General features: G+C 41.0%; 1 protein-coding gene across 3 annotated transcripts in view; it reads left to right on the forward strand.

Annotated features, from left to right (window-relative positions):
* The window catches only part of MYLK (myosin light chain kinase), a 1,478,514-nt gene that overhangs the window by 622,975 nt on the left and 842,308 nt on the right, over positions 1-13,231 (forward strand). For 2 of the 3 annotated variants that reach the window (XM_085647312.1, XM_085647311.1), the window contains exon 5: positions 6,245-6,322. The exons of the other annotated variant lie outside the window; for it this stretch is intronic. In XM_085647312.1, the coding sequence (XP_085503438.1) occupies positions 6,245-6,322 (78 nt within the window). The remainder of the gene's footprint in view (positions 1-6,244; positions 6,323-13,231) is intronic. 3 annotated transcript variants of the gene reach the window in all.

A 13,231-nucleotide genomic window follows, 5' to 3' on the forward strand; every position in this document is an offset into this window, starting at 1 on the left:
AGGCCAGCGATGTTCCAGCTTAGTATTTTTAGATGTTGATCAGAGGACGTATGGTTCAAAAATGGCAGTACTAGAGGGAAGGCACTCTACCGGCCAGGCTGTTCGGGGATTAACGGTAGGGCTGGGTTTGGATACAAGCCTGGATGGCTCTTGGTGCCTCCCGAGGCTGTGCTACATTATTTGAAAGATTGCACGGAAGTCAATCCTGACCCTCTAAATCAGTCAAAACATCAAACCGATTGTATACGGGATATATCGGGAGTATAGGGTGATCATTTCTTTGGGGTGGTCTATAAAAGAAGCCCAGTGGTAAAGAAGTTATGGCCGTTGCAGTGCTAGGATGAATGATGTTACGTTTTAAAATACATTTTACCAGGGAAGGATGCCTAAAATTTACGACTATGCAGTCGCCCATAATATTTTTTGTCGAGGGTCCAACCCAACCCACCCGTCTTACCATCAGAATTGTATTGGCAATCTCCATACCCATCCCCTTAAACTTGCATAACCAATCAATACACTTGTTCTTGAGTTGGTCCCAAGACTCACTTTGGTTTTCCTGCAAAGGTGGTACTCCGGCTAAAATTAAAACGTAAGGACATGCCTCTGGCGGCAGGTTAAGTACCGCAGTGGCGTGTTTTTTAGACCGGATGGGAGGAATAGGCTTGTGGTTGGTGTGTAACGTTAGGTTTGTGGGTGCTGTCTCAGGCGGGGTAGGGGGGACTGCTATTGGGAGTGGAGCGTGGCAAGAAGGGTTATTGGTAGCAGGAGCTATTGACAAAGGTGGTGTGCTGACCAAATTACTCATTACGGGGTTGCAAGGCAAGCTCTCCTTACTGCCCTCGCATTTTGCGCATAAATTGTCTACGCTAGTTATAGTACGTTTCCCACTACCTCCTTGAGTCCCCTTGTTAGTAGCCTCCATATCTTTTAGTAATCGTTCCCCCCTGGTTTGATCAATAATAAAAGTCCCTTTCCTTTTGGTGTCTTCTTTCTTTACTAGGCTCTCCAGTCTATCCAGACGTTTAAAAATAAGATTAAACTGTTTGTCCATTAGACTTTTCAATTGTTTAAAAGTGGAATCCACAATGGTGTCAATTAAGTTCTCGGTTGACCTACCCAGCATACTGTTTACGGGTGTTGACTCAGTTTGTGTGCACAAGGTGTTGGTTTCTACTATAGTGGTAGTTAAGTCGACGGTGCCATTTGTTGGGCCCTGTAAATGTGTGCTTACATTGACTGGTCCCACACTTGCTGTAGATTTCCCTCGTGACCACATACTCTGGGGAGTTGGTTGAGTTTTGTTGTTGCGAGGGGGTTGTTTCCTCTTGGCAATAGGCGCTTTTATGTTGCCACTCTTCCTTTTCCCCCGGTGGTCTTGGAATTTGGGGCAGATTTGACAATAGGGAGGGCGGCTTCCATTTCCTGCTGTGAGTCAGCTATTTCAGCAATGGGAGTAGCGGACTTATTGGCCTCTGTGACCCCAGATGAGTTTTCATGATGAGGAGGGTTGACGACTATTATATTAGGTGTTAACGGCACAGGGGTTGTAGAATCAACATTGGCAACACCACGGGACATAGGTGACAACAGTGTGATTTGTCCCAGAGATAATCGCCGTTCAGTGTCCTCAATTTCAGACGTAACCAACATAAAAGCATTTTCCAACATGCTTTCGAGGGACGACGTAATGATGGGAGAACTTCTGGGGCCCTGACCAGAAGAGTTTGCAGATGGTTTCCCCATAATAGAAAAATGTGCTCACCTCACTTTGATGGTATGATCAGTCCCGGTCAAGAAAACAGGAGGCGGGCTTTATGATAACAGGCTTTCGTTGGCGTCGGGGGAGTTGCTTGCATGTGATGTGGACGTACCGTGGCCGGCTATATTCACGGTCCTCAGACTTCCGTGTACATCACTGGGTCTGTTGATCCGAATGGAAATTAATGTGATATGCACCAAAGGGGGGTGGCCCAGCCCTGCCTCTGACTGCCCCTGACGGCCACAGACGGCCCGCCCTCTGCCCGGGCTCAGCCCAGCGACGCCCGCGCGCGTCCCGCGACGCGGAGGGAGCCGCTGCTGAAGTAGCGCCTCCGGGCGCGCTTCCCGCCGGAAATGGGCGGTGCGAGAGGGGGCTGCTGGGGACTGTAGTCTCCCCCTGTGGCAGCCTCTGATGGCGAAAGGCGGCGAGGGAGAGAGAGCCCAGGTGGGTGCAGTCACTTCGCTGCTGGTGCCGGTGCTGGAAATGGCCTGATGACCCCACCCCTTACTACATCCATTTGGTCTGTTGGTGTGTCAGACACATTTTGCTTCTACCCACTACAGCATGGGCAAGGGGCTACTTCAGGCTCCAGATAACTTCGCTTTGAGTGACTGCGTTATGCTCTTTGGCATGGAATACATCCACACACAAGCTAGTTCCCTTTTGTGCCAATGTTTGTGTTTTTAATTTATTACTTTGCTGTTCGCTTCATGTTAAGATTCTGATTTCCTATGTGACAGCAGGGCTCTTTATACAGTCCACATTCCACACTTTGAATTCCTGATTCTGGCCAATGTAGTTATAAATTCATTTTGGAGTGTCCTTTATCAGACTGCTGGTATTTCACAGTAGAACAGATTGTGGCCATTTGAAACAGTTCTGTATTACATTGTTGAAAGCTTCAATATTATAGATGTGAATTCATAAGCAGATGATTGTTCGGAACATGTTTATTCTGGGTTCAATTTCACTAATGGTCTGTTAATAAACTTTGCTCAGGAAGAAAACTAGAACTTATAGTGTTTTTTCCTGTTTTCATTCCCTTTTTTCAATTTCTCTTTTATTTCTTCTTTCTGTTTTACTGTCCTCTCTTTCTTTCTTCTTTAATTCCTTGTTGCCTATTTTCTTTCATTCCTTTATTCCGTCTTTCCTTTCTTCATTCTTTCATTACTTCTTTTATTCCTTCTTGATTTGTTTTTCTTTCATTCCTTTTTTCTTTGTTTCTTTCTCTGTTTGTGTTTTTATTTGTTTTTCTCTCTGTCTCTCTCTTGTTTGTTTATTTTTCATTCTTTTTTCTCTTTCATTCTCTTTTTCTGTTTAACTGCTTTCATTCCTTCTTTCATTCTTTCTTGCTCCTATTCCTTCTTTCATTCTTTCTTGCTTTCAGTCGTTCTTTCTTGCTTTGTCTTTCAGTCCTTCCTTTTTCTGTCCGTCTTTCACAATTTCTTTCTTTCTTTCCCTTTTCCTCCTTCCTTCCATTTTCTTTCTTGCCTTTTTTCCTCCTTTTTTCACAAAGGCAAGAGGCTGGAAATCTATGGCACAATAATTGGCTTTTTTAGGTCTGTGTTTTGATTTTACTAAAAGTATGTGTATGATTTATTTACTTATAGTGCTTTTTAGCCACAATCCATCCATTTGTCTGTGGTTGTCATTCACATTTTCTCCAACCCAGTCGAGCATGCATCAAGGGGTGACCAGTCAACCCACTTCATCCATTGGCTGATTTCACTATGAGTTACGGCATGCTGTCCTTTCACAAGGAGCACATGTACACACAAAATAGTGCAGGTAATGTTTGCTTTTTTTTACAGACCCAAAAACATTTTTGCTTCCAGTCAATATATATATATTTTTTTTAAGATTGACAAGCACCCGGCAACTCATCAAGAATTGTCAAAAGGCTGGCAGACGACACCAGGCCTACTGGCCATTTCTTAGAGTCGGGAAAACCTTAAAAAACAAGCTCCAGGCAAGCAGTAGGCAAGTTTATGCCTTCTGGGTTATTTATTCCGAAAACCATTTACTTCCTGGCACTTTATTCTTTTGGCTAAATCTTCCAGGCACAGTGTTCTCTTGAACATTTTTTTTTCTATTGACACGTTATCCTGATCTTATTCGTCTTGCTCATTATTCTCATGAGAGCCAAACATTCTTCTTGCAGAATTAATTCGATGAGAGGAAAAAGGTATTTTAGAGCACATTTCATCTAACCTGTTCTAGCTAGATGATGAACACTTAATATTTATTTATTTTTTACATCATATTGCATTGACCATAACGTTGAGGTGAATCGGCTGCTCCTAAAAACGCATAAGAATATTTGGTTGCCAGCGACTACTAACTGCCAATATATCAGCACTAGGCCTGGGCGGTGAACTCCGCTATGTTTGCGGAGTTTTATGCACTCTGCAGAGATCATGGAGTTCTGAAAAACTCCACTCCGTGTAGCAGAGTTTTTCTCAGCTCATGCTTGCCAATGGTATGTTGCGAGCGAGGAAAATCCAACGGTAGACCGCTTCCCAGTGAGGTTTCTCAACGCTTGCAGGCGCGAATGGTCGCTACCGCTGGAATTGAGAAACCATCCTTTCGCGCTGAGGAAGCTGCCTCTCAAGCAGAATATCTACTCGAGCAGCAGAAAGAAGCAGCGCCCTCTTTCACTGTGCGTGATGCCGTTTATGCCGACAAACACCCAGTGCTAAAAATTAGTGCGAACTGTGCGATGTAAAGCACTCGTTGCTCACTGAACTCCATGTAGCTTGGCAGAGTTTTTTTGTCACTTCGTGGAGTTTTGCATTGCCAAACTCTCCCCAGGCCTCACATCCGAGTTGTTTTTTATTTATAGAACAACAATCAATTTTATTGAGATATTCTATGGCCTAATCCATTTACTGTTATAGGGGTGGTGCGGTAGTTTTCTAACACATTGAGAGCAAATTCGGTGTAAGGTAATGAAGATGCTATTATCGACCTACTCTGTAGAAAAAGCATTTGGGCCTGACACTGATTAAATAACAACATATACAATTTGGCAGTTTTTGGACCATCCTGAATTAAATATTCAACAGTTGGACTTTATTATGTAGATTTCACAAATGTCGGTGCAAGTTTTTACCACCATTAAGAGACAACACGTATGTTGTTCTGGCCCATCAGTTCAAATTTTGGTTGAAAATGGTGGTGCACTGGTACCATTGACATCTTTGAAATCTGGAAATGGAACCTCAAAATTGCGCCAGTGCATCCTATGTAGTTCGCTCCTTGATGTCTGAGTGTTAATGCTGTCAAGCAGCGCTTGTGTTATTTAACAGCCTGAATGCAGAGAGGAGCACCACACCTTATATCACGGTGGTCAAGTTGTGTAGCTAATGAAGACCCATGAAGCCATCCAAGAGCTCTGCACATGATCCATAAATGCAGGGATGAATAAAAGCTGTGTCGGTTTGAGCTACACACTATTAAGACACACCAAATAACTGCACTGCCTCTTATTTTATTAGTACATGTGCAAATTTTATGTTTTTGCATTTATTTCAGGTTAGTCAAACTTGAAATGAGCATTTCAACTCAAATGGTTTTTTATTTACATTTTTGATACTTCAAACAAAATGTTTAGCATTTATTGCTTCAGATTCATTTAAAATGTGCTCCTACGTAAAGCAGTGCCCTAGTGTGCTCCCAATTACTCGTGGCTAAGGGTTGTCTCTCCCATAGGACCTCCTATTTTGTTGCACGCTCCTCTGTAAATTGGCTGTGAAATGGTTGACTTTTCCTGAATGAGCAAAGTCACAAATAGGCTTGGTCACAGATTACACATTTGTGGAGACATCAGGAAAGCCCACCCTGTGGCTCCTACATTTCCTAGGTTTTATTCAATTTGATTCCCCCTTCAGTTTACTAATCTATATGGTTAACCATTTGGAAATAAACATATTCTTCCAAGACCAAGCAGTTGGTTTATTCACGTTGAGTACTGAAATAGTACAATAAATCATAGATGTATTTTGTTTGGCAGAGAGAGCCAGACTGGGGAACCAAAAGCAGCCCCGGCAAAAATGATCGAACCAGCCTTGCTCCCGTTGTCTCCTCACACAATCTCTTTTTACATCCATCTACTTTTTTCTTGCCTTTTCTCTTCTCTCACCCCTCTTCTCATTCCTCCCCTCGTTTTTCTCTCCCTCGATGACGCCTTCCAGTTCCCACTGCAATTAACCTCGGGGAGTCTAGGACGATAAAAAAAGGGCACGAGTGAAGGCCCCTAGACATTCAAAACCGGGGAAATGCCCAGTGGAATAATGGCCTGTCCAGCCCTGAGAGAGAAGATTTATCAGAAACAATGTTGATTCTGCCTTTCCGCAGCTAAGCAAAATGTCTCTTTCACCCCAAAATTGCACTTACTGCTCTTTTTGAAACATTGGCACAAAAGAATTATTGGGAAAGCTCCATTAATGTAGATTAACCATTTTTTCATTCTACTCCATTCAGATTCCCAAGTTGGTTGGGAAGTTGAAAGCATGTTGAGCATCCGGAACCAGATCTTAAATCAAAAATCTAAGCAACAGGGTATGTAAATGCTAGAATTCTATAACAAGCCCGCTGGCCTCGCTGTACAAATTACAGCTTTGCCTTCTGCAAGATCTATCTTTCTACACCATGAGGTTGTCTAATCGGTGGTAAATTATGTAATCACAGTACTTCAACCAATTCTTCACATTCGGTGATTTAAATTCTGAACACGATTTTCTTTCTTGTAACAAATACTTTATGGTGCTTGTGGGCTAAGTGGCACATGCATGCGTTTAATGATATTCTTTGGTGGACAATCAACTGGGAATGGTGTAAATTCTTGGGGCACAATCATAGAGGCTACGGAAATCAATGCATTTATTAATTTATGCTTTTATGTATTTATTTGTATGAAATATGGTATGACTAGTTATCATGAAAGTATGTGACAACCCAATTTGTTTATCTGAAACTATTATGTATAACGGTGCAACCCTCCTAAGATTCTTGGAAGGTGCTGGTGAATAAACACAGCAGAAATGAGCATCTCAAGCGGGGTAAAGATTTGGGATGGAGCAACTTGGAGAAGGAATCTGTTATGTGGGATGTGGGCGCTAGCATTATATTGACTGCCCGGTGAAGTCTATAAAAAAGCAAAACTTGTTCAGAAGGTTCAGTTGGTCAGAAAGTAACATTTCTGTGGGTTGCGCTGTTATAGTAGTTTTGCGCTGCGTGGTACATCCAGATTTCTGAGGCACCACTCGTGGCCAACATCAGAACATCTATCTATTCCCACTTGCCGAATGTAACAATGCTGACGGTATCGATAAATTTGGGAGTGAGAATACGTCATTGATAATCACAAAAGACTTGAAAAAAAGCCCTTAGTACTTTAGAACTCCAGAAACTTCAACTTAGGTGTTAAGTGATATGAATGGAACACAAAAGTGGACTGGTGACAGGGATGAAATTTTTCCTGCTGAACATTTAAAAGAGCTTACACATAAAGACTTGTTACCACTTATTAAGTTTCTTCGCAAAACCGGGATGTAAGTTGTATTTCCTTCTGCTTTTCAGGGTAAAATTATGGAGAATTTCACAATTCTTGAAAATAACTTGCATTGTTCCTACTAATCTGAAACTTGCCTTTGGTTACTCACCACATGTCTTGCTGTGGGTGATATCCCTTGGATTATGGGTGAAGAGGATGGATGTCTAGGGGTGGTGCTTGATCTCTGGACCTTAAAACATTGCTTTTCATTCACAGTGCAATGCAGAGTGACCTAGTGCTCAACCCAATGCAAAAAGAACAATTGATGGACAGAATGCAGAACAATGTCATACATTCACCCCAGTACAGAGATCTGGGCCTAAATCCATCGTTTTTTTGCTCACCATGCCATTCCAGTTTGGACCCAGCCATATGCAAATCAGTCTTGACCCTGTGCCCAATGGGAACAGTCCAGCCCGAACTGCCAGGCCAGGTCCTTCCTGGATTGGAAACAAGCATACTAAGACCGGTTTCTGGCTTTCAGCCCTCATCAGCCAGGATAGCTTGACTCCAGTGGCATGGAGAGCACGGTACCCACGTCTGGGTATACCCATCCCACTTGGGGTGACCAATGCAAAAAGAACAATTGATGGACAGAATGCAGAACCATGCCATATATTCACCCCAATACAGAGATCTAGTCCTAAATCCATCGTTTTTTGCTCACCATGCCATTCCAGTTTGGACCCAGCCATATGCAAATCAGTCTTGACCCTGTGCCTCATGGGAACAGTCCAGCCCGAACTGCCATTCCAGGTCCTCCCTGGACTGGAAGCAAGCATCCTAGGACCGGTTTCGGGCTTTCTGTATTTAACCCGGATCATTTGACTGGGGGAGAATATTTGCATTTTCAGCGTTCCGTCAATTGTTTGCTGTAACACTTGTCGCCCTATGTGGGATGGGTATGCCCAGACGTGGGTCCCTTTCTCACTGTGCCACTGGATTCAAGCTAGCCTGGCTGAAGAAGGGTGACATACCCTGAAACCGGTCCCAGGATGCTTGTTTCCAGTCCAGGGAGGACCTGGCCTGGCAGTTCTGTCTGGACTGTTCCCATGAGGCACAGGGTCAAGACTGATTTTCATATGGCTGGGTCCAAACTGGGGTGGCGTAGTGGGCAAAAGAACAATGGATTTAACCCAGATCTTTTGACTGGGGGAGAATGTTTGCATTTTCAGCATTCCATCCATCATTTGTTTGCTGTAACACTAGTGCTCAACCAGGTCACCAATAAATATGAATGAGTACATGCAGCTTCATTGATATCTGGTGGCCTGGTAAGGCACCTCTTTTAATCAGTATAATAAGACCACCAAATTATATCTCAAACACCCAGATTTACTGAGAAGACAAACAGCAAGACTGCAGGATGGAAACCGAACAATGCCAGCTGTTACATTTCACAGTTATGAAACTGTGCTATCTGTTTATAGTTATTTGCATATCCAGATGGGACAAGAACACCCACTAAAAAAAAAACAACCGTAGCCCCATTCAATCGGGATTGTGTGCAGGGAGACCTCTGGGCCCTGGGGAGGGTCCCACAGGGCCTCCAACTTAAAAAACAAGCTGCAGGTGTCCCCAACGGGACCAGGACAACCCCAAAAATGAAGGAAAATATACCAAAAAAGCAGAAATAATAATAAATAAGTGGCAAAAGCCGCTCATTTATCTTTTTTTGCTTTTGGCAAGGAGCACCCCACAATGCCTTGATGGGCTAATCAGTATATTTTATCTATCATGGTTGGGCCCCAAACTAGGCTAGGGCACCAACAACATGTTATTTAAGTATTGTGCAGCAGCCCTCCAGAAACAATTTGTTTTTAATTAACCCTATGTTTCCTGGGGTCTATATACCATGACATAGTAACTATAACTTGCGCCCTCACCATGCACTGCTTATACTCTCGCATGTCAAATGAAATGACATAATTTAATACAACACTGTTCCTTGCAGGGGTGCAAGTTATTGTTACTTTAGATAACTGTAACTGTAGAATTTAATTGTTTTTTTAAAGTTTAAAATGTTATTTTGTATCTGACATGTTCACCTAACTATAAATTCACTTTAAACTTAGGTCAACATGTCTGATACAAAATAGCATTGTAAACTTTAAAAAAACACTGAAATCTGACAGTTTTAGTCAACTGAATTATATATCTGACATTCACATAACTATAACAACACTTTAAACTTTGTTTAAATAAAACAAAGTTTAAAATGATGTTACAGTTAGCTGAACATGTCAGATGCAAAACAACATTTTAAACTTTAAAAAAACACTGAAGTTCAACAGTTATAGTTAGCTGAAGTAACTATAATTTGCGCATATATATATATATATATATATTTATATATGTCCACCAATGTGCCCGAAAGCTTGAAGGCGCACTCGACCTGCAAATGTAAACCAACCGGTTTAATTTTCATAAGAGAACCAGCCTCCGCATTCCGGTGTTCATTTTCCTAAATCCTGACGTGTTTCGAGGCTATAAGCCTCTTACTCATAGGCAGCTTGGGAAATGTTGCACAGGACGCTCTGATTCAATCATTGACTTCATGCTTTTTATGTAAATTTCGCCCCCAGTGGGCTTTGCAAAGTGCGTGCGCTTCTATTGCATGATGGGACACGTGGTCCACAATCAGAGAAAGTCTTTACCTTAGTAGGTTCCGTGTCATCATTTTCGATTTTCAAGCATTGTTTCCCACAGTAGGCCCCAGAATGTAGAGCAGGTTCGTATTTATCTCATTTGCTGTGCTGAAAACAGGTTATGGCTAAATTCCAACCATCAGCCTTCCTTGTGATTTTTGGAATGGTGCCGCCTTCCACGGCAGGGCCGCCGTGATATTTATGTCCACCAATGTGCCCGAAAGCTTGAAGGCGCACCCGACCTGCAAATGTAAACCAACCGGTTTAATTTTCATAAGAGAACCAGCCTCCGCATTCCGGTGTTCATTTTCTTAAATCCTGACGCGTTTCGAGGCTATAAGCCTCTTACTCATAGGCAGCTTGGGAAATGTTGCACAGGACGCTCTGATTCAATCATTGACTTCATGCTGTTTATTTAAATTTCGCCCCCAGTGGGCTTTGCAAAGTGCGTGCGCTTCTATTGCATGATGGGACACGTGGTCCACAATCAGAGAAAGTCTTTACCTTAGTAGGTTCCGTGTCATCATTTTCGATTTTCAAGCATTGTTTCCCACAGTGGGCCCCAGAATGTAGAGCAGGTTCGTATTTATCTCATTTGCTGTGCTGAAAACAGGTTATGGCTAAATTCCAACCATCAGCCATTCTTGTGATTTCTGGAATGGTGCAGCCTTCCACGGCAGGGCCGCCGTGATATTTATGTCCACCAATGTGCCCGAAAGCTTGAAGGCGCACTCGACCTGCAAATGTAAACCAACCGGTTTAATTTTCATAAGAGAACCAGCCTCCGCATATATATATATATATATATATATATATATATATATATATCAAAGAAACTTCCCAATGTGCAATGGCGCACAGCTGCAGGAACGGACAACTTCACTCGCCGATGCTTTCAAATCGTGTTTATTTGATATAAATTACGTGCCTAGTCCATGACGCGTTTCGAGCCACTCGGCCCTTGCTCACATGACAGCGTTACGTGCAATAACATTGTATTTAAAGATAAAAACACCAACCAACACCTGAAAATAATCAAATGGCATTGCTAAAGGAAATAGAAGAAATACTTTCGCGTACTGATTCATATTCAAACAATTAACTGTCGTTTTCCAGGCATGATTTTAGAAAAAACATAGTTCTTTGCAATATATACTAGTTATACCTTTTTAGTTGTGCATTGTCAAAATTATCCGAAAAATACATATACCAATACAGGTAGTGTAATTGCTAGTCACATGATCATATACATTTGGTTTTGCTAAATCATTGGATCTGTCCTTAAATATACAAATATATACAATGTATATAGTTAACTACAGGAACAACTCATAAGGTTTCAATAAAGACAAAATGAGTGAACAATTAATAAAAAGAATGCTCTCAATAGATCTTTAGCAAAAACGGTAAAAGTAAATGAAAATTCGTGATGCTGGGTACCAATACCCTTATTAACGAACAATGTGGTGACTCAACTAGCTCATAGATGGATAAAGTGCTGTATATATATATATATACACAAAACACACTGTGGGTAACAGGAAAATTGCCCGGCGCTTCACGTATCTCAGATACTGGTCCCCATCAGTATTCTTTATATTAGTATTTCAAAAACCATCACTGAGATATACACATGTTGGCTTTGTACAGACTGCGGCTATGTTTTGACCGCATAAGAAAAAATAAATAACAACAAAAAGAAATGAACTAAGAAGATTTTATTTTATTGATGTCTTATGTGTGTATATCTCAGTGATGGTTTTTGATATATATATATATATATATATATATATATATATATATATATATATATATATATATCCAAAGCTCGGAGCTTTCTCCACAGCGGTCCAGGATGGGCTCCGGCTGCCATATCTTATCACAACGTCAACTCTGTTTTTCAAGGAAATAAGTCCAGGACTCCCGGGAGTGCTTATTCAAAGTTTATTAAGGCAAGGTGACGCCTCACCAACGTGTTTTGCTTATAGCTTGTTCACGGTATGGCGAAAACTCTATGGTGCCCTCTTTACATACGATGTTAAACATAACACAAAAGTAGGACTATATTAGACTAACATATTCACAGTCTAACATGGGTGCTATTTTATAGTGGCTTTCAAAATCAAATATCATTTAGCAGCACATTATTTCCATGTGGATAAAGTACATAAATTGAATGCATTTATCTAGAACTGCAATTCATGAATGATTTCTAACGCTGATATAACATATACTGTGTTTCACTTCCGGTTCAATTTAGCCCCAGTGGACAAATCCATTGTATAATATCCGACACTTATATAGAGATGTCAACTACTCTTTGTCATTGATTTCAGCAAAAACATACCAAATCATATTGGATACATCATAGTTAAGCATTGTTTAAGTTATTAAAACAATGAGCAGTATATCGGGCAGGAATTATGCCCAAGTGGGCTTTTGTTAAACCTGTTCTAAAAACCAATTGATGAACCTGCATCTAGAAACAAACTGATATAAATATGCAGTTCCAAATCCACACATTAAACCACTGGACGCCGTCTACTTGCAGTTCTGGCATTCGCCTTTCCTAATTGGGTAAAGATTAAAAGAGGGGACAAAAAGAGAAAAAGAAACATCTTGTTTACTCTGTGCTTCTCATATCAATATTCAAATTACCATTGTATACATAATGGTCCTAAGCAGAGCTCTTCACTAAAATCTAATAATCATGTATCAGAAACTTCCCAAAATAAAACTTTTCAATTACAAGTTTACAGCCATCTCCTACTCGAGTTCAAACCTACAGGTATCAGGGTGTCAAACTCAATGATGAACCTTGACTCCATGCGCCTCAACTGGTGTTCTCTGTCACCTCCCCTTTCCTGATGTGCGATTGCATATATCACCACATATGATAACAGTTTTTCATTTTGGTTGTGCAACTTGAAAAAGTGGGGAGCCACTGGATATTGTATATCATTCCGTTTGATTGCACGTAAATGTTCCATAACTTGTTTTTTTTGCTCGATGGACTGTACTGCCTACATAAAATTTACCACAAGGGCAGATTAGGCAATAAATACAATAATTTAATGACAAATTAAAGATATAACTATAACTGTAGTATTTCTAATGCTTGTGTATTTTAAGTCGGGTTTTCTATACCAAACATAAAGCAAGTTTTCCTAACTATAACTTATCTTTAACCTTTATTTTGTTTGTGATTATATATATATATATATATATATATATATATATATATATTCACTGAAAAAACCATAGGTT

Source organism: Triturus cristatus, chromosome 3_2 (genome assembly GCF_964204655.1).
Source record: "Triturus cristatus chromosome 3_2, aTriCri1.1, whole genome shotgun sequence".
In the NCBI taxonomy this organism is placed as follows: domain Eukaryota; kingdom Metazoa; phylum Chordata; class Amphibia; order Caudata; family Salamandridae; genus Triturus; species Triturus cristatus.